The sequence below is a fragment of the Cololabis saira genome, chromosome 17 (assembly GCF_033807715.1).
Source record: "Cololabis saira isolate AMF1-May2022 chromosome 17, fColSai1.1, whole genome shotgun sequence".
NCBI lineage: Eukaryota > Metazoa > Chordata > Actinopteri > Beloniformes > Belonidae > Cololabis > Cololabis saira.
In genome coordinates this window covers 5492753-5517066 of record NC_084603.1, presented here as the reverse complement: position 1 = coordinate 5517066, position 24314 = coordinate 5492753, and the positions used below count along the sequence as shown (strand labels likewise).

At 38.0% G+C, this 24314-nt stretch overlaps 1 protein-coding gene across 1 annotated transcript in view; it reads left to right on the top strand.

Moving 5' to 3' along the window:
- eys (eyes shut homolog) overlaps positions 1-24314 on the top strand; it is a 235197-nt gene that overhangs the window by 98145 nt on the left and 112738 nt on the right. Inside the window, exons 26-31 of the mRNA XM_061744588.1 lie at positions 6801-6897; positions 7273-7380; positions 8680-8825; positions 20036-20207; positions 20531-20609; positions 21053-21252. Of these exons, the coding sequence (XP_061600572.1) occupies positions 6801-6897; positions 7273-7380; positions 8680-8825; positions 20036-20207; positions 20531-20609; positions 21053-21252 (802 nt within the window). The remainder of the gene's footprint in view (positions 1-6800; positions 6898-7272; positions 7381-8679; positions 8826-20035; positions 20208-20530; positions 20610-21052; positions 21253-24314) is intronic.

Here is a 24314-nt window from a genome sequence, read left to right as displayed (position 1 = left end):
TGCATTCATCCATCCACACATTCATCACACTAAGTGATGGTTGTTCTCCAGTATGGGCTCAGATGGCACGTGGACACTGCATACACATTAGCTCAAAGGATATCCATATGCGCTAGAAAAAATGATGCCAACCTCCTGACAGCAAGAAGAGGAGCATCTTTGTTTATTTAGTCAGGCATACCAACATAGAAATGTCAGAAACAGGTAGAGTGTGCAGGCACAGTGCCAGAGATTTTGAATACATAACATATATTATAACATGCACGTCATACAGTTGTAGAAGAAAAAAGAACAAGTAGCGTGCCTTCTTTCTGTATAGAGCAATCATAATCCCTACCATCACCGGTAAACGTATAACATGATGATGTACTCATGCAGAAGGGTGTCTTTATGTACTGCATAATGAAGGATGCTTTTGTATGGTTTGTGCTCCCATGCGTAATCGGAGAGTGCATGTTGGCTATCAGACATTGTCAGATGTAGAGATTGCTTCATGCTTCAGTGTCTTCTTGGACAGGTTGAAGCATTTAAAAAAAATGTTGTTTTGGTGTCATACCACTATCCCAATAAATAGTAAATTTAGAAAGGTTTGTTGTAACAAAACATTTTAGAGTTGTTGTTCTTGAGAATGATTTCAGGGGAACAGTTCCAAGAATTAGGTTTGAACCCCTGAGAATTAACTGGTTTCATCATTTATTTGACATAAAATGTGGTCTGATCTCCGTCTAAGTCACAGTGATGTGTTAAGCTGATAACACACAAACTATTATGGTTTCTATTTAACACAGTTTTTAAACATTCACAATGGTGTACTGTAGGTTTAGTTTTCACACTTTGATCAATATAGGACAAGCATTTTAAGACGCTCCTCATAAAAACCGTCTGCTGACGTGTCCCACACTTCACAGACAGGAGAGAAGACATATGATTTACAGCTGGAAAGGAATACAAAGTAATCTCTAAGTGTTTAGGCATCAGCCAGTCCACAGTTACACAAACTGTCTATAAATGAAGACAGCTAAGCACTGTGTCTACCCTTCTGAGAAGTGGGCACCTAATCAAAGGGACTCAAAGCAAACATCACTCTTCATTACACTATCACACTCAGTCGTTGAGCAGGCTCCTTGTTTTCTGTGGCAGAAAAACCATGAAGAAAAATGCGGCCGTGCACCTGAAGTTTGTCAAAGAGCACCTTTGCAGTCTGCAGCACTACTGGGAGCATTGTCGGGAAAGAATATCCTCCCATTTGTGATGCAAAAAAAGCAGAGCTTACCCAGAGTTAAAAATCATCCCAGCTGTGAAGTATGGTGAGGGAGCATCATGATTTGGCCTTGCTTTGCTGCCTTATGCGTTGAACCACTTATAACACTGTTATTGACAGAAAAACAAACTATTTTCTTGTTTGCCAGGCTATCCTACAGGATAATGTAGGACAAACTATCTACTAGCTGACGCTTTGGAGAAAGTTGGGTGATGCAACAGGACATTTACTCTAATCGTCAAAGTAAATCCACCACAGAATGGCTTTAGAAAAGGAAAAGCTGTCTTTTGAAGTGGCCCAGTTAGAGCCATAACGCCACAGAGATGGTGTGGAATGACCTCAAGAGAGCTGTTCACACCAGACAAATGTGTCTGAGCTAAAGTAGTTCTGTTCAGAGGGATGGTCCAAAATTCCTGTTGAACATTGTGCAGGTTTGATCCATAGCTATTGAGGTTATGCTTCTGCCAAAAGACCCGCTATTAACCACACAGGTTCACTTACTTTTTTCTTCAAACACTGGAATGAATATTTAATGGGTGTGTTTAGTGAAAGCTGACAATTCATAAGTGTGTATCATCAGTGTAAAAGAAGATAACATGGCATTTAATAGCAAATCAATATCGAAAAAGGAAGAAAAAACAGCAATTTCCTACAGGTTCACACACTACTTCTTATCATTATATTCCCTTATAAACCTGACAGTGGTTGTTGTTAAGTACCTGCACACCATTGAGACAGAGAGGTAGGTGGCATCATTTATACATAATGCATAAAAATAGGCCTGAGTCGGTAAGAACTGTATAATAAACAATTTTTGAATAAACTCAGTGTTTAATCATTATGTGTTTGTATTTGCAGAGTTAAAGAGGTGCTCCAGGTGTGTAGCAGTGTGGCAAACAGGCTTCTCTAGCTGGTGTTTACATACAAAGATTTTTGTTCTTAACCTACTTATTCAAGTAACCCAGTTTTTCTGTCTTTGCATGTCAAGGACTTGCAAGCGTGCTGCACTCCTTGCCTTTGAGAAAAAAAAGACTTCTGCAGAATGATATATGGTATATCTGTTCACTTATATTTGCTCAAATTGACCGGGTTTAAAACTAATGTATGTTTATGTTGTTTTTATGGGAAGAAAACGTATTGCATAGTTTATATTATTTCAATATTACCCTTTTATTCAAGTAAATGGATTGATGTCATAACCACACTTCAAGGCATCAACCTAAAGATGTTTCCTTGTGACTTCTTAACCTTTTAGGAGTTTTCCGGGACGTCATACATTTTAACAAATGCTTGTGCGGTGTTACATTAGCAGAGACGGCAGCATAACATCGATGGGAAAATTAAAGGAACAATAAATTGAAATTTAAAAGAAAAAAATCATACTTGTTGGGCCAGATGTCTGACACAGATGCATGTCTGCATGCAGATGACGCTACAGATAGGAATTGTAATCTATATTGCGAACGCAGCGGGCTATATAATTTTGATTGAGGTCATCCAGTGAAACTTGTGCATCAGACTGACTGAAGACAATACAGGTCTGGCAGTCCAACCTACAGTACATTCACACTCAAAATGAAGACATTCCTCATTTTTCAATTGAAATGTCAATCAAAGTTAGTTCTGTTTCCACTGGGTATTACCCACAAATTCATCTCCTTTGAGACATTTACTGGCAGCTGCAGTGATCACACACTAGAGCTCTCACCAGATGATGGAATGACTTTGTGGGCTCGTGCCTTGGGTATCCCTCTCTGTACTCTGTCAAAGAGAGGCCTCCAGTCACTGCTTAGTGACAGAAGACACATTACATTGCATTGACATTCGAAAGAGTCCCCAAGGTGCTTTTGCCATGGTTTTGACTGACAGAGGAGTTTTGGAAACCTGGGTCGGCCCACCCACCAGATGCTCATTCTTCTCTCCCATTAGGCTTAGAGTTTTTTCATTGTTTTTGTCTGTAAATTAAAATTACATCGTTCTAATGACCAATGATAATGGCTTCAATTCCTGTATCCATGCTTTTTTCTGCCATTTGTCTTGTGCAAAACTGTTAATTTAAGAGGAGCAGCCAAAGTCAATGTGGATATTCGAGAGTGCTATTCAGCATTCACTTCTGATCTGAGTACATTCAGAAAAGGAATTTCCAAAATTCCATCATTCTTAAAGGAGCTTGAGGCAGGATTTATGATAAAAATTCGTATACGTTTTAAGTTTTCTAGTAATAATGTCAGATGAAGCGTTCCAAACCAAACCGAATGAGCCCTCTAGTGTATCTCTCCGTTGCCTTGAACAGGCTGTGTGCTGCAAAATGTGCTGCAATTCGGGTCCCGAATTTCCCGCGCTGGGCTGCGGATGTGACGTCACATGACGCTGCATGCGCGTTCTCCCCGTTCTCCCGTGCCGGCTTCACTGTTGGCTGCAGTACCCCCGATGGCCATCGTGGTGAAGGGTGGCGCTATTGAGTCTCATTTCTTAAAAGGAGCCTCATGCTCCTTTAAGTGGCCTGTATGAAACTCGCTTGTATTAGGCAAAGTAACAAAAGGGGATCAGGCTACAATAAGAGCACCATATCTCACATTTTTGTAAACCATAGTTATTTACTTGTATAATTTTTAAATGTACATGGCAAGTTGTGCTTTGTAGGGGCTACAGAGCTGTGCTTAACAGTCTGAGCTCAGAATTTTAAAGTATGACCAGCTGCATGGCAGAAGAGTCACAGATTGATGAAACTCAATGGTATTAATAATGGCCACACATAATCAGTAGATAAAACATGATAATTATCTTTAATTTGGTCCTGCATATTATATTTATAATTTCTTTTGTCTGAATTTGCTTAGGTTAAGGTAACCAACTAGAAGAGGTCAGAATGAAAGGGCTGTTTTAATATGGTTTAATGAAGGATAACTTTTATTTAGTGTACTCGGATTTTGAGCCAAGAATTAAACAGTAAATAATTGTGAGTAATATTTTATTTTGCAGTATATTTAGCAGTTGGAGTAGCTTTTAGAGCATATGGTTCAGGTGTAGTCAGCATGGTTTATTAAAGGACCTCTTCTCCAGTGGTTATTAATCCTTTAAAACTCATCTGTCTTCTTCAAAACTGCACATTTTGCTGTTTCTGCTGCTTGTGGCCTTAAAATGGCTTAGATGTGACTCTACATCTTTTTCATCATTCAGTGACTGGAGATCTATGAATATCCTAATCTCTCCCTTTTCACATCTCCACCAGACACCGGATGAGACTGGCCTTTTCTGTCTTCTCCAACTCTGCAACATTGGCTCTGTACTCTGTTTAATACTCAGTTCTAATATTTCGGCAATTCAGCTGAAAATGTTAAACCCAGAACATGAGGAAACTAATTTATACAAGGTTGAATGCAAATAGAAGTATCAAAACTGTACTTTTCTCACTTTGTATCAGCAATTTTAGGAACAGAACAGCAATACAGCGTGACTAGTAATATATTGATCATGTTAACTAAACTGTGTTTTTTCATTCGGGCTTGTTTGGGAGCTCACAAGGACCAAAAGACTGCTAATTGATCCAAAGCGTTAACTTACACACCTGAAATGTAAAACTTGTGGGTTTTTCACATGAGCAGCATCTGCTTTCATCTAATTTTCAGCAAGACACAGCCAGTGGATGCAAGGCAGACAGGTTGAGTTGCTGCAGCTGGAGGCAGCCCTGCGGTCCTACGGGGGTCAGTGTATTGAGAGACTCCCTACTTTAGTGAAGAAATTGGGAATGACGGTACAGATTGACTGACATACTGTACCTACTTTTACTTCCAGCATAACCTGGATAAATTATTAGAACAATGTCAGACTTGATAACTCAAGAAAAAACCCAGCTATTTTAGGGCCAATGTGTGAAGCTCTTTAAAGAATGAAGACTACAGACTCATGTCGTCTTTGCACTGCAAGCCCCACAAAATGAGATGATTTTGTGCTCTTGAACCAAACATTTTAAGTCTACCATCTTGAAAAAAAAGACCAATCCACACCAAGAAGCTAATCCATCTTGTTCTTGCCAATCTCACCGTCTACCTTGTTTTATCTTCTCTTTATGTGATGTAATTGCATCTTCAGAGTTCATACACACAAAAAAACATAGGTATGTTCATAACATTAAAGGAGCTTGAGGCCAGATTGTGGCAGGATTTATGAAAAAAATCCGTATACATTTTAAGTTTTCTAGTAATAATGTCAGATGAAGCGTTCCAAACCAAAAGAATGAGCCCTCTAGTGTATCTCTCCTTTGCCTTGAACAGGCTGTGTGCTGCAAAATGTGCTGCAATTCGGTCCCGAGTTTCCCGCGCTGGGCTGCGGATGTGACGTCACATGACGCTGCATGTGCGTTCTCCCCGTTCTCCCGTGCCGGCTTCACTGTTGGCTGCAGTACCCCCGACGGCCGTCGTGGTGAAGGGTGGCGCTAGAGAGTCTCATTTCTTAAAAGGAGCCTCAAGCTCCTTTAAGCGGTTGACATGCTGACTGATCAGAGGGTTATTAACAATTAAAGCCAGACATCTACCATTTAGGAAAGCAGACAAAACTCTTAATTGTGAGAAAAACCTAAATGTTTCTTTCGCGCTGATTCGCTAAAATATTTAGAACGGTATCACAGTGACCGGTTCAGTTATCAATTTATAGAATTGGGTTTTTTTTGGCGGTATTTGCACTTATAAAAGTTAATTATAAAGTTAAAGTGTCAGATATATGGTTGAATTAATTATTTTTACTTCAGTTGTTTCTTCCACTTTCACCCTTTTTTCATCAACAACTATGCTGCAATAACTTGTTTCTAGAAAATTAGAAGACTACAATTCTAGCCAAGAAAATCTTTCTTACCCCTTGAACAAAGACATTTTTGCTTAAAACACGACCATTTTGACTAGATTTATGGAACATTATGCTTATTTCTTGAGGGGATTTTTTTTCTCCAAGGTGCTTCTTATTTCAGGGTTTTGTTTATTCATACATTTTTTTCCTTTGGTTTTATATTTCTGAATATATTGTCTTGATTTGCTAAGCTGAGAACCACCTAATGGTCCAGGCAAAAGCTAGAGGAATGCATTCGCCAGGCTGAGCAGTACAGCCTCCCTTGCTCCCTTTAAATGCTCAGCAAAACATCCCCACTGATCTGCCTCGCCACCGTGCCCCTCAACCCCCTAATGAACGAGGGCAAAAGACCTCCTGGGTTTAGGATCTCCCTCTTACCCTAACTTAACAGGATGTCCCCCTATTCCCTGGCTTTTTCTCAAACACACACCTACAGAGCCGCACACACAGACACACACCTCCCAAACTTCAAACCACTAACCCTCAGACCAATCTTTCTGTGGCACTAAAGTATTATTAGACTTACACACTCTCAAAGGAGAAACAGTGAGTGCTGAGAGCTGGAAGATGAGATATGCTACAGGGGCTACTAGTTCCATTAAAATGGCATTCACTGGGGCCTTTGTTATCATCGGCCCTGACGTTTTCAGGATGTAGTGGGGTTTGCTGATCCATGACCATCTCATCTATCTTTCAGGATTTGAAGGGAGGTGGTGTGAAATTGACACCAATGAGTGTGGTTCAAATCCATGCCAAAATCAGGGCGGCTGCGTGGACCAGGTCAATGGTTACAGGTAAAAAGTGTGAGAACCAGCAACTAATTTGAGAGAAAAGAAGAAGTCAGATTTTTTATTGGAAACTTTAAACTTTTGGAAATGTCTTTCTTCCTTTATATGCATTTTGTGTTTATGTCTCCTCATTTTCAAAACAGAAAATTTGCTTGAAAATAGGTCAGATTGCTACGAGTCAAATAGAATTGCCCTAATTATTCTTGTAATTTATTACACTTTTGACCTGTTCAGCATTGGTAATCATGCTAAATATGATGTGTAATTAATAAAAGAAAATATCGATGGTTCCTCCCCCCATGCATGTGTCTATAGAAAATATAGATTTTCTTTCCACATGAAACTAAAGGTCAGCATTAGTGATTTTATTTTCTTCTGCAGGTGTGATTGTAAGATGGGGTTTTCTGGTATGCGCTGTGAGGAAGACATCAATGAGTGTGCTTCCAGCCCTTGCAGCAACGCTAGCATCTGTCAGGACCTTGTGAATAAGTAAGTGTGACTAGATTTCATTTATTTCACGTCGGTGGTTTTGCATCAACTTTGCCACTCAGCTATGGTTTTAGATCTGCGTATCTTGAGCAGTAGCCTGGCACAGTTAATTTCAGTTTGTTTTGAAAGGACAAACAAAGCCAATCTCCGAAGAGCATGGGGTTGTGTCTTCAAAGTGTTTTGCTTTATATAACAAGTCTGTCTTCCTTGACACACATAAGCTTCCCCTCTAAAGACAGAGTGGATTCTGCAGGAACACATCATGTATCTAGATTGGGCTTTACTCCACCAGCGCTTCTCTCCGCTGTGCTTAATGGGAGCCCCGAGGCTTCCGGGCTCAGTTGGACAGATGGGTAGAGATGTCTTAGGGCCAATTTGAGTCCTAAATAGTTTGTCTCCGGTTTCTCTCCCGTCATGACTTTGTTCCCGGGTGACCTAGCCCAGCTCAGCGTACCCTTGTGGTTGCAGTGTCTAGGGGGTTCATATCAGGTGTGTTTTTAAAGCTACCTTAATCCATTCCACCATCTCTATCTGTGGTAATGAGTCACACTCTGCATTACGTTCATTGAGCCCATGCTGTTTTATGTTTGCATAGGTAATTTGAGCCATGTGACAGAGCAACGAAGTTCTTTATTTTAGCGGTGCTGTCTGAGCCCCGCCTTTAACATTTTCTAATAGGTAGTTTTGATGTGGCACATGACGAGAACATTCTATTTAGCATTTTGCAGAAATTTGATTAGATATTACTGATTAACTGATGGGTTCATCTCATCTAAAAATGCAGTTTACATTTTAGGTTGGAGGTCTCTAATTGCATGATTTTTTTTAATTGCTTTCAAACACAATAACCATCTCCTCTAAGGTGGCGATATGAGATCCATAGAGGGATGTGGATTGAATAAATCATATCAATGGACAGACTGAGCTCTTTCCTTTAGTAATATGCCATCCAATGTCATTTGGATGGCATAATGATCTAAATGAAGTTACACACTGACAAAATTACTTGTGTATTGTTAATTTTCCAGCAAGGATCTGCTTGTCTGTTGGAAAAAGCAGCATCTTGGTTTGTCTCAGTGGGCTTAGCATATGCATAAATCCACACACGGACACGTGTGTTGCTTTTCAGTTGCTTATAGAAGTATGTTGTGTATTTTATGAGATACATTATGAAAGCTATTTTAGAAAAATTTGGGGAAAAAAAGTGAATATGAAAACATGCTATAAATGTCGGACACATTGGTCTCTGCAGGGGTTCAACTCATTCCATAATCATTCAATGTTATCTTATCCTCCTAGGTTCCATTGCCTTTGCCCTCCTGGTTATTTTGGAGCGCTGTGTGACCTGGATGTGAATGAGTGTGAAGTTTCACCTTGCCTACAAGAGGGCATCTGTATCAACACGCCTGGAGGCTTCAAGTGCGTCTGCCGGCCTGGATACACAGGTAGTTGTTATGCCCTTAGGTGACATGAAGATCAATATGAGAGTCTAAAAAGCTTATCGTGATGACTGCTGGGCCTGCATGTTATTGAAGCAACACTGACACAGATCTGGTTAAAAAGCTTCACAATGCCCACTTTTAATTAGCCTCCCTACAAGATACAGCGCTTTCTTTTTTGTGACACCAACAAAAGATAAATTCATGTCACCTTTTTTATCTAATGGGAAGTTCTGAGTGTCTCTTTTTTGTCTTTATTTCATTTCATCAGCCTCTTAAGTCCCAGAACACTATCGTTATTTGGCTTTAATCCTTTTGTGTTATAGTCCACTCAGAGAGATATCGCGCTATTTTTTGATCAAGTGCATATGTGTTTGTACGCGTGTGCATAGATTCCTGTCAGGTACGGGGAAGATTAATTCAATTTGTCTTCCACGCTGTATCATCAATTTATCCTTCCCCAGTTGAGAGAGGGAGGAAATCTCTGAGGTACTGCTACTCTGGAGAGCAGAGCCTGACACACATGGCCCAATTCCCACAGAAGCAGCTTTTATTATTAGGCCTACACACAGTATAGCACAAGTCATTACTTTTTCCGTTGCTCTAAGCTCATCTGAGGAAACAGGGTTCCTCAGGAGAGTGAACATCGTGAGGATACAGTTCGGATTGGCCCGGACCCACCAGAACTCATGGTGAATATTTGCTGTTGTAATAAATGTTGCAGCATTGCAACTTTTTTGAAAAAAGTAGAAAAATTGGTTTTACAATATATGTAGCTTTGTGTTCTTTTAATGGTTGTCTGAAATATAAATTCAGCCGCTCAGAGTGTTTTTAATAGCTTGATTACAGTGGATTGACGCACTCCTCTGCTTTGATAGTCTGTGCCAACTCTTCTGCGGCTGAAATAATGGAACTTGCTGTGTCACTTGATAGTATTAACATGCTATTTTCTGTGGCTGACAAAGGAAGTCACTGGGTTCTTTTTTTCCCCTCATATCTGTTGCCAAAATTCATTTTGATTTTAACACTGTAAGCTGCTTACTAATAAAGTTGTCAGGTGCTGGATCTACTTACTTGTGACATGATGGAACTATGATGGCACTTTATTCAAATCTGCATCACCATGTATATTGAATTTTCATGCATGTGTCGGGCTGTGTTGCTGTTAATAAATGTTCTCTCAAATTGTCTTTGCAAAAGACAGAAAGAAGTCCCAAAACCATCTTCTTCCCTTCAAAACTAATAGAGAATTTTTAGGGCTTTATTGACGAGGAACATGGTGAACAAAAAGGAGTAATTGACACAAAAAGTCAGAGATAATTCTGGCCACAGTTCTGACAGCTTTTATCAAACTTTAAGTCTGAATGACCTGCCTACAGGGTAAAGAGGAATATTTAAAAAAAGGCCTCAATATGTTCTATATTGCCAACAATATAGTTACCGTACAATTTAGTCTAAATCTGATCACATTAATTGTGCTTCATTTTCATATACAGTTTTTTTTTTTTTTTTAATACTCAGGTACCAACAATAATCTGCTGCAAGTCTGAAATGAGAGAAACACAGGAAAACACACAACGGGCACACAAGCCTTTGGAATCTGCAAGAGAGAAAACAAACAAACAGAAACGTTAACAGGCAGAGACACAAACAGCAACCATTCCAGGTCTCTAAAACTAAATCAGGACTAGGCTACTGCGATTATCTGTCTCCAAATCTGTCTTTTTTTCACCACGTGTCATGTTTACAGTTCTAAAGCATGGATTGGCGGGTTTGGCAGCTGCCAAGATCTCAGTTGACAGTTTATTATTTAGGACATTTGAGCTTAAAAGGCACTTCAGTCCAACTAATATGTTATTAAACTGTACATGAGGTAGGTGTTGTCTTGTGTTCAGAGGTCATAAGTCATCCCAATGACATAATAAATGACTGATTATGTTTTTATAAATCACAATATAACCCCAGTATTTGTCACCTTCTGTTTTCTCTTCTTCACCCATCATTAGTGGGTATGCTCCCTTGAGTGATTTGTTCAGTGCAATCAGCACATTGTTATAGTGTCCTCAGTCAGCACATTATTGCATGGTGATGTTCTAGCAATTGTTTTTTTGTCCTTTTTTTTTTGGTAAAGTCAATATTTTTGCGGGTGAACTTGGAAATGTGGTTGTCTGTCTATTCCAGAGAGTATCATTAGGGACATTATTTTAAATTAGTATGCATGCAACAGTTGGACAATGAAGTATCCATCCTCCATCCGCCCAGTGCTTTATTACAGTATGCACCAACTAACTAAAGTAAATTATTCAGTAGTTGTCCATATACATTTAAAAACCAGAGAGGCATGTATAATGAATAAACTAAAAACTGTCTGTGCTCAATATGTTATACTATACATCACACATTTGTTAATGATTTATACACCTTTTTTTTTGTTTTGTTTTTTTGCACAATAGTTGTCCTTATCTCTTTGATTCACTGTGACCGGAAGTCGGATAAACCATTCAGGAAAAGATCGCGAACTAGCAGTCGCGGGGGGAACTGCACCGCGTCGAAATGGAGTTACGGAGAAGGGTTCACGACGGCGTCGATTTGAGGCGGAACCATAATTCAGCCTTAAGGCCATAACTCATTAACTCTCATTGGTCAGAAATGAACGCGGAAGGAGTTTCCTCTTCCGTACCCCGGGAAAAACAACAATGGTTATAACCATATAAAATACATTTCACATAGAGGTTGAATAGGAGAGAAGGGAGAAGAGAGAAAGTTGTGTCCTATAGGAGTGAAGGGGGTGGAGGCTCTGCGCATATCACAAATGATTACAATTACCATGTATACAGGCATAACCCTGTTTGCTCACGCATGTAAATAGATTATTCCGAATGTTACAGTAACCGGAATATTGACCTTAACCCGAATTTTGATTGCATGTAAACGTAGTCACTCTGGCCCCCTGCATCCGACACATAGGTGCTTGTTCTCTTAGACGAAGGCGTTTACACAGCTGTTGATCCCCCCCCCACTATCCTGCTCCCCATAGCTGTTGACCTTTTTTGTTATAAAGTATATCATGTTTGATTTTTTTACATGACACTAGTTTAAGCTTTCTTGTGGCATTAATTATGTGTACAACACATGTGCAGTACACCAGCACAGACAACAGTAGACATGTCACTCTCTTAGAGTTGATACAAGTTGTAAACTATAGACCTTAGTTTTCTTGTGGAAAAATGAATAAAATCTTAAAATGAAAATTAATATTAAAGCTTTGCAAGAGGTTTAGCGATAGCATCCGCCGCCTGTGAGGAAACTCTTGTGAGTGAAGCCGACTGACATGATTGTCGTCCAAGGCTTTGGATGTGACTGTATTATAGTTTGTTATAACTCCGGCAGGCATTCAACAGTGAAATATTTACGTCTCGGCAGCACGTACCGCGGATCCAAGTAGCTAACGACACCTTTAAACCCGATGTCTTCTACAACAAAAAGTGACTGATGATCAAGGCATATGAATCCATTATGATGTAGTTCTTTCTTTTTCCTGCTGTTGTTGCTGTCGTTTATAAGTGTCTGTTACGTTCAGCTGAGGTAGTGCCGTTGCTGCACGCTCCTTTTTTTCTCTGCAGCCAACTTTGAAAACTCAATATACTCCTTCGTTTGAGGAACTTTCAAATGTCTTATCAGCTTCGTTGTGTTGAAATTCTTTTGTAACATTCCTCCTCGGGTTATCTCCTTTGCACACACCTTGCAAACTGCAAATTTGTTGTCCTTTTTGGTCATTGTAAAACTCCCATACCGGCAACGCCATTTTTTCAGTGTTGATGTTTTGTAGGGACTGCTGCGCCCCCTGAAGAGACCTAGGTCTGAGATGTGGGAACGCACGCGCTGCCGGTGGTTTGGTGTTGTAAACGTCATGGGATTGGCCTCCTTTGAACTATTATTTTGAAAACTCCGATCAAAACTGATAGGGGCATTATCGGCCGATACCGATCGGTTGCAGATCGATCGGTGCATCTCTGAAGAAAAAAAAAAAAACGAAGAACTTGCAACTTTGCAAATTTGCAGGGGGTCCAGGACCCCAAAAAGGTTGACAACCACTGATGAAGTATACAGTATGTACTTGATAAAGGTCTGCCAGTCATTGTTAGTATGTACAATAGTATGCCAGTGTTAAAGTGACTATGCTACTGTACATCACAACCGTAAACTTGTCATGTGACTGCTATGACAAGCTTTCTCTGTAGTGCCATTAGGGCTGCAACTAACGACTATTTTAATAGTCGACTAGTCACCGACTATTGAAACGATAAGTCGACTAATCGGATAATTAGTAATTTTTTCTTAAATTTAGTATGAGGTTGCTTTAATTATGTGGCAAATGATAATAAACACGAGAAAGATGGGTACGTCAATGATGAAAAATAGATATTTTATTCAACTTTGCTGCTGTTCATACAAGAAGTAAATAAAATGTCTTATCTAAAACCAAGAACAGACACAGTGTTCAGTCAGTATAGACATAAATCCATAAATAAATAAACCTCTGTCCATTATTTTTCACTTTTTAAGAACAGGCAATTGTGTTTATATAAAAAATAAATTATAAAAAATAAATAAATAAAACGTCTCGTATTTTTTCTCCATCAAGATGGTAAAATGGGTTCTGGATGGCAGGATGTACTCTGGGTTGAACTGGTGTATCATTTGTTGAAACCCGTCACCATCAACCATGGAGAGCCTCATATCACAGATCAGCTGCAGTATTGACTCAGTGAGGGCAGTCGCCTGTTGCAGGAACACGTCTGCTTCTTTTGCAGAAAGGGGTCCATGGTGGCTCTTTTTCGTTCTGCGTGCATTTAATTTAAAATAATTTTGTCAGGCACAGTCAGGTTCGTTTCCGTTTCATTCAACTGTCCGACGTGCTTTCTCTTCAAATTCTCGTGCATTACCGACATGCTCCCGTGATAAGCATGCTTTGCAAACCTTGCAAGTAATCTTTTTATTTGCCGTATTCAGGCTAAAATGCTCCCAAACTTTGGAAGTTTTGTTACATGCAGCTGCTGTACAGGACGCCGTCATTTTTGTTTAACCGCTACCCGCTCGGCTGAGACGCAGAGATTGTATTGAAGTGAGATGACTCACTCCATTGGAAAAACACATCTGGCGACAATTGTCGACAATGGAATTCATTGTCGACAAGTTTGATTATCGATTTTTGTCGACAACGTCGACGAATCGTTGCAGCCCTAAGTGCCATCATGGCAGCGGTTCTCAAAGTGGGGGGCACGTTCCCTAGAGGGGGCCTAGAGCCATTGCAGGCGGGGGAAGAGGTATGAATGAATCTAAAAAATGTATGCTTTGACACTGCCAGCACAAGGGACAGGTTTGTTTGACGGGAAGTTGTACATGTTTTTTGCTTTCTTGAAAAATATATTAGCAGAAATGTTGAAAATTGTTACGCAGTTAAAAAAAAAAAGAGAGAAAGAAACCTGATGGACTAAACATAATTTACAACAGACGGCAAAGAACACTGTCACACAATACATAAGAAATTACTCTTGAAATAATTACATTCTGCTTTATTTTTTTTGTTATTGTTTTCCAACAAACCAAAGGGAGGCTACCAGAAAAGATTGGGGAACACTGTATTATGGCATGTAGCATACAAGGTAGACTGGTCGGTTGCATGCTGGAAGCAGGACAAGATCTCAGTATTTCTCAGCATACATATTGCAAAATCAGCACAGTATGCAGTTTAAAAAATGGCCTTCTTCATCTTGTCTTTTTCTTCTCCTTCTTGATCTCTTCTGATTCCTTCTTTAAATATTAAAATCAGCTTTGTGTTAATATTGGACTATGCCCTCAAAATGTGTATACATTATTAGTTTTATTTTAAATCTGTTTTACTTGTTTAATTTCACTTTGTGTTTTCACCTATTCTTAATTTATCTATTGTTTACATAATATGTGTTTTGTGTATTATTGCATTTCGTATCACAACTCGCCTTCACCCATTTGAATTGTTTTTAATCTTTGAGCTCAGATGAATGGTGAGTTGTTTTTTTTCTGCTGCTCTAACATGTTCGTATTTGGGTAAATGAAACAGTTGTCACCCAAGAAAGGGACATTTTACGAGAGGAAATGATAGATTTGTTTACGGCAAAGACAGTTTACTGTTTCATAGGAGGCAATAAATAACTTCTTGCTCAGGTTTGTGGATTTGTTACAGCCTGTAAATGAATAGCTAATCAGATGATTGATGACAGGTCAGGTATCATTTTTTCATTTCTCAATTCCAGAAAGTCTTAAGAATATTTCTCTACCTTTTTGTAAAATAAAACAATACTAAAATCCATGTTACAAGAATTAGACATAACCCATTTCTTTGGTTATTCCTCGGAGAAAGGATGAACAATTGTGGAACACTGGATAAGTAAGCTTTACCTGCTGTAATTTAGAACTGCACAAACATCATCCATGTGTTGTAAAAATGTGTTTTCTGATTTGTTGGAGCAAGGAAAATTAACTTTGACAGTTTGTGTTATGTGCTGTTTCCCCCTTGGCTCTAACTTTTACTTCCCCTTCATTTCTTTTCATTGCTTTTTTTAATGAGATCTGCATGAATAATGAGAAATAAACACTGTGGCTTCACCTCAGTCAACAGTCAAACCTTAAATCTGATCTTAAAAGGATCTTATAGCACAGTCTGTGTGAGGCTATGGCCCTGTCCCAATACACCCACATCCCCTACTTTTCAGCCCTTCCCCTAAATTTTGCCCATTCCCGTGAGGGTAGTGGTCTCCCAATTCCTCTTTTCACCTAGGGGGAGTGCTGAAAACGAGGGTAGTGGCTATGAATCTAGCCCTACAGAGCGAGGGATTTCGGATGCACCCTAGTTGACCGAGGGCCAGAAAAATTTCCCAGAATGCTTTTCGTCGTCATTTGCGGACTGAATAAAAAAAAAACATGGCGGACATTTCTTATTTTTTTAGTGAATAAAATCAATATTTTGAGTTAGTTTCTGCATAAAAATGTGTTTTGATTACATTTCTAGCGAGAAATATATATTTTACTTTCATAATATTCACTCAGTGAATGTACATAATAACTCGTTTGCCTGTTGTTGCGAAGTCTTTTTCAAACCTCGCCAGAATAAAGGCTGATTTATGGTTCCGCGTTACACCAACGCAGACCCTACGGCGTAGGTTACGTGGCGACGTACGCCGTACCCTACGCCGCAGGTTCTGCGTCTATTTAACGCGGAACCATAAATCAGCTCCCGAGCCGTAGCTACAACTGTTAGATTTCATCTATTAAACCAACATTTATCTTCCTAAATTATTTATTTCAGCCAGCGGTAATTCTCCATAGAGCTGCAGGTTTCTCCCCGGAACAACGGCGCAGGTTGACCGTGAGCTGCTGCTGCTGCGCCCTTATCATCGCCGAAAACATCAGATCAAATTTCTTAACAGGCGTTATTTGGATAAACTGAGCCCAGGTTGGGGATCTTAACGGTTACTTTTACGCCTGAAAAAATATTAAAACTTAATAAAGTGGCATATTAACAGCGCTACAGCTGAAATTAAAACAGCTTTTGGCTCTCAGCTTCCTGATTTTAGGGGTGGTGCTGAAAAGTAGGGGTAGTGGGAGTATTGGGACAGGCCCCTGGGAAGATTTCAAGTGCCCTAAAATCTGTGGCTTCTTTTTTAGGGGTAGTGATAGTGAGGGAGGTCTAGTGGTAGAAAGTAGGAGGTGTATTGGGATTGGCCCTATATGTCATTTTAGAAAACATTGTAGTCACAACAGCGATAAGATTTGGAGAATGTTTATACTTATTGACAACTTTGTGTTAGTTCAGGGCTGACTCTCAATGAGTCCACTTAAGGCAATATTTGTTGCAACCACATTTATTTATTCTTTGCTTTGCTGGCACAAATTCAGGCTGACAGCAACATTTCTTCTTAGCATTAGTTTTATAGGTTTTTATGTTCAATCTTGGCATTAAAGTCTGGAATTACTGTAATCAAAATGAGGATGATATCAGGACCACTTGTACTGAAAGACCCAATGGCTCTTTGTTTCACATGAGCAGATTCCAATAAGGTTTGGCTGGTTGACTATTGGGGTCAGTCAATAAGAGCTGAGATAGGGCCCTGTGACCCTGAATTGGAATAAGCAGGTATAGATGATGGATGGTTGACCATTTCAAGCATCACCCAGAAGCGCAGTGTTATGTATTTTATTTTAACCCCCACCCGTGCTGTGAACTAAGCAACTTTAAAATAGCATAAGCCACGGGGCTATATTTTTAAGATCCTGCTCTCCATCATCCAATGAACCTTCCTGCATACATTTTAGCAGTTTACATACATGCCACATTATATGAACAATGTTACGCCTGTTCATTTAAAATGTATTCTACAAAAAGAAAATAGAGATGACAAAATGTAACTACTTTTGCAGAGTTTAGATTTAAGTTCTAAGTAGATAACATTATTGACACTGACTTTGATATTTGTTTTTCATATCCACAAAACTGCAAATTGATCTTAAAGTAAATTATAAATAAAAGTTCTATGTCTGCAGATTGTTAGCTTTACCAGACCAGCAGACTAAAACACATTTACAGTCATCAAAAATGGATAAAAGCAGCAAGTACTTACACTTGGGGAAATGGAGGCAGATGGAATATTTGCAATGTTTGCCTTATGAATAACTTAAACATTTGATTGAAATCATCATAGCTGTTCGGGGTTCGTATTTTCTTTTTATTAGGGAACTGAACTTGATTCAGTTATTATATATATATATATATATATATATATATATATATATATATATATATATATATATATATACACAGTGTATTGGCACGTTTGAACTCAATATATATGCAGTTCTATTCAACAAACTTGCATCGGCAAAATGTTTTAATTGTTTCTCTGAAGACATTCACAACTGTGTGTGAAAGTCATCACAATCAAATGAAATTACCAAATGCATTTCCTGACAAGGTGCGAGATGTAACAAAAAGCACATCTCTGGAGTCTAGATTAGTTTAACAGGTTAAAGCTTTCAATATATTATATTATACAAGACATTTTTTCTTTGTAATGGTTTGACTCAGCAGCTTTGTGTGTGGAAAATGGATCATGATGATGGGTCAAAACATGAAAAAAATTAAAATATTTTTGCCCTGCTTTAAAATGTATGAACTGTCAAATGAAATGAGAAGCGATTCATAGTATGCCCTTTTCATTAAAATACACCACAGACTGATAGTAACAAGAGCAAAGAAGAAAACAAACCAGTTTTAAGTTGATATGAAGAGACAGACCTGCAGAGCTCAAAAATCATTTTTTGTAACAAATGCAGCATTCTAATGTTTAGTATTCCTGCCAGACTGCGATCACTTCATATCAAAGCTTTTTAAATAGATCTGAGAGGAAAAACACATAATGCTTAATGCCGTTTTTACTGGACAGTATCCGCCAGTGCTGGCAGGAGACAAGAGTTTGATTTCCATTTTCCAAAAAAGAAGTGTTGACTGATTTCATTTGAAGATGACTTTCACACTGAAGAAGAATAAATATGACATGACCAATAAAAAGATCAACTGCTCATTTTATGCAACAAACCTGCTTTTGACAGTACTTATTATCGGGCTTAAAGAAAATGTGTACTGGGGCAAGTTAAGGCTGGATAGGATATAAAAGGAAGGTTGATGAAAAAATAAATCATTTTTTCTGTTTTTCTTGACAAATAGCTGATAGTAGCATAAAAATATCAACTTTAAAGCTCTTAAAAACATTAATTGAGTGAGTGGTACACATATTACTATGCACTGTCCTGTTACGGGACCAGATCACAGCAGAGGAATCCATTCCTTGAGTGCTGAAACATTGATCACCTAAAAGATAATATAACCCCAAGATATTTAAATTTATCTGAATTGTCAAACTCTTACCCCTCAGAAGGACGTGGCTTGTGTTGAACTTTGTTAGAATAACTACATCGTCTGCATACAATTTTACACTGACATGAGATAAATGATTAATATAAAGTGTGAATAAATCCGGGTAATAAAAGAGCCTGCGGGAGCTTTTCAAAGCAAGTTTTCTTCCTATCTACATTAATTTTGCTTTCTGTTCAACAGATGTGGCTTATTGTATAAATATTTAAGTGTGTCAGTTTTGATTAAAGATATGACAGTATCAACAGATGGTATATTTGTGTATTTATTTATTTTAAACTAAAGAATGCACCAGGAAATCTGTTCCAATCAAATAAACATTGAACTTCTTTTAAAAAAAAAACCTTTATGATTCTATGAAATGTTGCAAGAAAAGCCCATACTGCATGGGATGCAAAGAACTTTTTAACTGTTTAAATGCCCAACAAGTAGCTTTAAAATACAATCCTCTATAGCTTTCGAAGTAACTGTGAGAATGTGTACCAGCTGATAATTGATTTTTCTTTACATTCAAAAAATTTAAGCCACATTCCAAGTTTATGGAACACCTCTTTATATCATTTCAGAAAGATATTGTCTAGTCTACAGTATATGCAATTTTAATTTTGAAGCTAGTCACTGCTCCAACTTGTTAACCACAAACTGTTCTGTGATTTTCTTTAACCTCAAATATGTTGTTTGAAATTAATAGCTTTATAAGAAACAACAAGCAGGACAAAAAAACCTTTCTGATCGTGCAGAAATTATTGAAATAAGCTGCAAAGGCAATCTCATTTTAAGTAGTAGTTTTGATTTCTTATTCATTATCATTATCTTTTTGCCTATTAGTTAATCTATTAATATGACACCAAATATTAATTTTAAACTTGATCCACATACCTTAGGGTGTGGATAAAGTGAAGATACGGAAAAGCATGTGTGTATTCCTCTGTCTCTCTAACTTAGAAAACTTTTAAGTATTAAAGAAAGGCCCAGAGCATGAACGGCTGGCATCTCTTGAGGTTGCTGATTGTTAAATTTACAAGGTTAGAAGTAGTGAGAAATTTAAATTGATCCGAGAATTGTCTGAAGAATCAAACCTTATTGTAAAATCAATTGTGTGTCTTTGACTTCCCCCAAAGGTATACTTGTTACTTATCTGTTTTGACTTTTTATGAACAGATTCATTACTGAAGAACTAAGCAGATCTTTATGTGTAGCATTTGTTAAATAGCCAATGTCTTATTTGAATATGTTTGATTTCTAGGGTTGCGGTGTGACGTTGATGTTGATGAGTGTGCTCCAAATCCATGCCAACATGGTGGAAGATGTATTGATGGGCCTAATCAATATCACTGCTTGTGTCCTGATGGTTTTATTGGGCTCCACTGTGAAACCAATGGTGATGAATGCATGTCAGCCCCTTGTCTTCATGGGAGGTACAAACGTTTCTACATCATTTAAGATAAAAACAACAACTCGTGCAGCAAAAGTTTGCAATAATTTTTAATTACACCCATTACCAGTGCAGTCAGCTGGAGTATTAGTCACATTTTGTAAGGAGCTAGAGTGATGCCCTTATAGCTTGCCTTAGTGGTGTTTAAATCTTAATCATTAATTCACCTGAAGGAGAATTCCTCATTCATTCAAAAGGTTATATATCTCTTTCATGATTTTTTTATGAACTGTGCGTCAAAAAGTAGTATCACTTTTATGAATACATTTTGAACTCATCTTTTTTTTTTTTTTTTTACTCATTCAGCTGTGAGGACGGAATATATTCATACACTTGCCTTTGTGAACCTGGGTGGATCGGCAACAGATGTGAAACAAACATTGATGTAAGTTTAACTTAATTAATAATCCTGCTGGGTGTTCTACAGAAATGTCAAGAGAGTTTTGTAGTCTTTGTATGGCCTTTGATATCATTAACTCTATTGACTCTTCTACAAGATAAGTCAATCGAACTACCAGTTCCATGTAAACACTGTGCAAATACCTGATTAAAACCATTTGCTTATTATACAGCCTAATTGATTTAAGCCACAGCTTTTTGCTGGACTAAAACATTGAAGTGCTTAGAGGGTTTTGCATTTTGTTGAATGAATGAACTCAAGTAGACCAAGAACTGGTATCAATAATTAATGTCAAACCAGAGTTGTGTTTAACCACATGTACTCTTTACATGAAAAATGTTCATTTTGTTGTACTGTCTGTCAAAGTGTGTGTTATTTTTGCCACAGCACCATATTCATGTGAATGTTTGTTTTGTTTTCATTTCCAGGAATGTGTGTGCGATCCCTGCTTGAATGGAGGCTCATGTGTCGATCTTATTGATAAATTTGCATGCTTCTGTCAGGAGGGTTACACAGGAAAGACTTGTGAAAATGATATAGATGTCTGCAAAGACGCTGTTTCTAACGGTTCGCTGTGTTTCAATGGAGCTACGTGTCTCGATGGTGAAGGATCAAACTTTACATGCAGGTGAGTATGCCCACTGTTGATCATTATTTGTTGTAATGGTTTTCAAATATTGTCCCTGGATGGAGTCATAGTGAAGGAAATGGAGCAACAGCTGGATTTTTTCGTGTATTACAGTTAAACTGTTGTCTCATTGAAACCCCAAATGTAGTTTAAAGGACTATTTTCTGAATGCCCCTCTCAACAATAATTGACCACCTACAGCACAGCAATCATGACATGCTCTACACGTTCTACTAAAATAAATACTTAAGCTAAGACGCTAACCATGGACATTACCCCAGGGCTGCAAACTCTTCAATGCTCTAAGATTTGGACCCTTTTTGACTTGGTAGCATTGAAAGACTTAAAATATTTAAAAATCAAACGAAATAGGCCGAAATTACTAAAAAGAACTGGCTCTGTGGAGCCTATCATATCCTCTCCTTATTGGCTCCAGCTTCCCTGTGACCCTGAACATGATGAATCAGGTATACCAAATAAGGATGCATTGAGATTGGGCAAATTGTATAGTACCCAAGAACACTTAAGTCTGGGTTCTTTAGCTTGTATGAGTGCATCATTTGATGCTTGAGCACTGGACAATTCCTGGTCTCTGGTACAACTGGAACAGGTGTGCTTGGGTAGGGTGCAGTTACACATACTGTACACATGGACAATGTCTGACGCATAGATGCGACAGTTCATGGCTACGATTATATAACAATTTAGAAGTTTAATAAAAAAAAAAAAAAAGGACAAAGTCAATGGTGTTGTTACTATATTTTCTGTGCTGCTATCCATTGTGCTGAATCTCTTAGGCTGCGCTCCCAAGTAAATAAACTTGTTAATGTAATGACATGATGGTGTACAAGGGGCGGTTGTACTTGTACATACGATTTAGTCAGATGTAATAACATTCAAGGGGAAGCAGGAGAATCTGGAGGGAGGGTCAGTCCAGCCTAGGCTGGTGTGAGTAAGACCCTAAATGGATAGACATGCAAAAACTTTTAGGAGTCATTTTCTAAATAAGTTTACTGTTTTAAGCACTGATAACACCCTAAAAAACAAATGGAGCTCATTTTGTATCACAGTGGAGTAAGAAACTGAAGGTGTCGACATCTTGTCTCTTGGAATAGCCCTCATTGCTCAAACACTGTACACATCATTTAGAAATTGTTTGATTAAAAAAATCAAGATAATATGTTTTGGAATAGGATAATGTAAATAATAATTACAAGGTATTTAATAGTCATTGGTTAGGGTTGGTTGTAAATGCAAGTGACCATCTCTTGCCCACATTATATGAATGTTGCAGTGTGTTGCAGAGTTTTACTTGTCTCCAATTAAAAATGCATCTTGTCTCATAATAATTGGGCTGCAATACATCTGTGCACTCATATTAGTCCTCCAAGTTGTTTGCAAATGAGTCATTACTTTTTAATTGCTGATGCGCTGTCTGTTGACTGATGAAGTGTATCTGGATACAAGGTGTATGTGGAAAGAGTGTGTCGATTTGACACAGTCTCTCCCTGGATGCTTTACAGTTAATTACATTGTCTAACCTTGTGCTGATGTGCTGCTGTATGCAAAGCATCATTATTTATATGACAATGACTACCTCAAAATATAGGTTGATGCTCTTTATAGTTTTATATATGATAAAATGAACTTTATCTGCCTCAGCACAGCATTTTATATTTAATTTCATAATGCTTTACTCATTTAAGACTTTTTATATATATTGCACACGACATTAAAATGATGTAATGTACTGTATATGTATATATATATTGCGCAGTTGTAGATAAAATTTCCAATTTCTTATTTCGTGCTATACAGGTCTGTAATTGAGTGATGTGAGTTTTTCTAATGTTTTTAGCACAATTATTTCTAAGTGAATACAAGCTTCAAACTTTGGTGGAGATTATCATATTTATTCTTTTTATCATAATCTCTGATTTTAAATTGCTAAGAAATGTTGTGGAAAAAAGTATCCAATACCTCTCTATTAATGCATTTTAACCACGAGGTGACCTGTATGAGTGAAATAACATAATGTCACTTTATGATAAAGACTTGGCAATGTGGTTCAAATTAGTGATTATTTAATATTTTTTTATTTATTTATTAAATATCATAAGTATTCAATATGTAATTGTCACCAGTCAACGATATAAGGGATCAGGCAGGAGCAATATATATTAGTCAATCTAAAATATCATTTAAAACATCTACATTCAGAGTCACCAGATTCCAAATCATTTAAAATTGTTTTAACTTCCTCTAATGAGACCAGAGGTCTCATGTACAAAGAGTGCGCAGATTTTGTTATGAATCATTGTGCCGAAATCTGCAGATATAGAACTTTTATTTCTTATTTCATTTAGGATCAATTGACACAAGGCATCACACAGCAACATAAAAAATGAGAACCACACACAAAATAATCAGAACTCCTTTAGTTGCACCTTATTACCCTATAAGTAATACTCTTTCAGTGACACAGGATTCCAGGAGCCGGAGCCATCATAAGGGCAGTGTGTAAATACTTATACAACCAATGCCACCTTTGTGCCAACATGCAGTTTTATGGGACAGCATAGTTCCAGTTCCAGTTGACTGGAGGAGGTGGTGAGAACTCGGAGATGACTGGGATCAGAGGTCTAACGGCTTGATCTTCTTTTCTTCTTGCTGTTTTGTCTTTTAATATTTACTCAGGGGAGGTTGGTTAGGACGTCAAGCACCACAAAACAGCTTACATTGTAATAGGCTAAATGCTAAGGAAATAAATTCAAGTTGCATTGAATCAAACTGAATTTGAAGAGAAAAGCCAAGGATTATCCTGTATGCTCAAATTATTTTTAAATAGTGAGTCAACCACTAAGAAACACAAAACGGACAAAAAAGCATTAATCATCAAATCTGAACAGACTGTTTGTGACACTACAAGGAGGAGTCCTGGTTAAGTCACAGATGCTGTGTCCCAGGAATTGTTCTTGTGATCCACACTGCCTGTGGAAACAAAATAGAAGCTTTAAAAATAGCAGGAGTAACCATGGCAACGTCAAACATTTGAGTTCTTA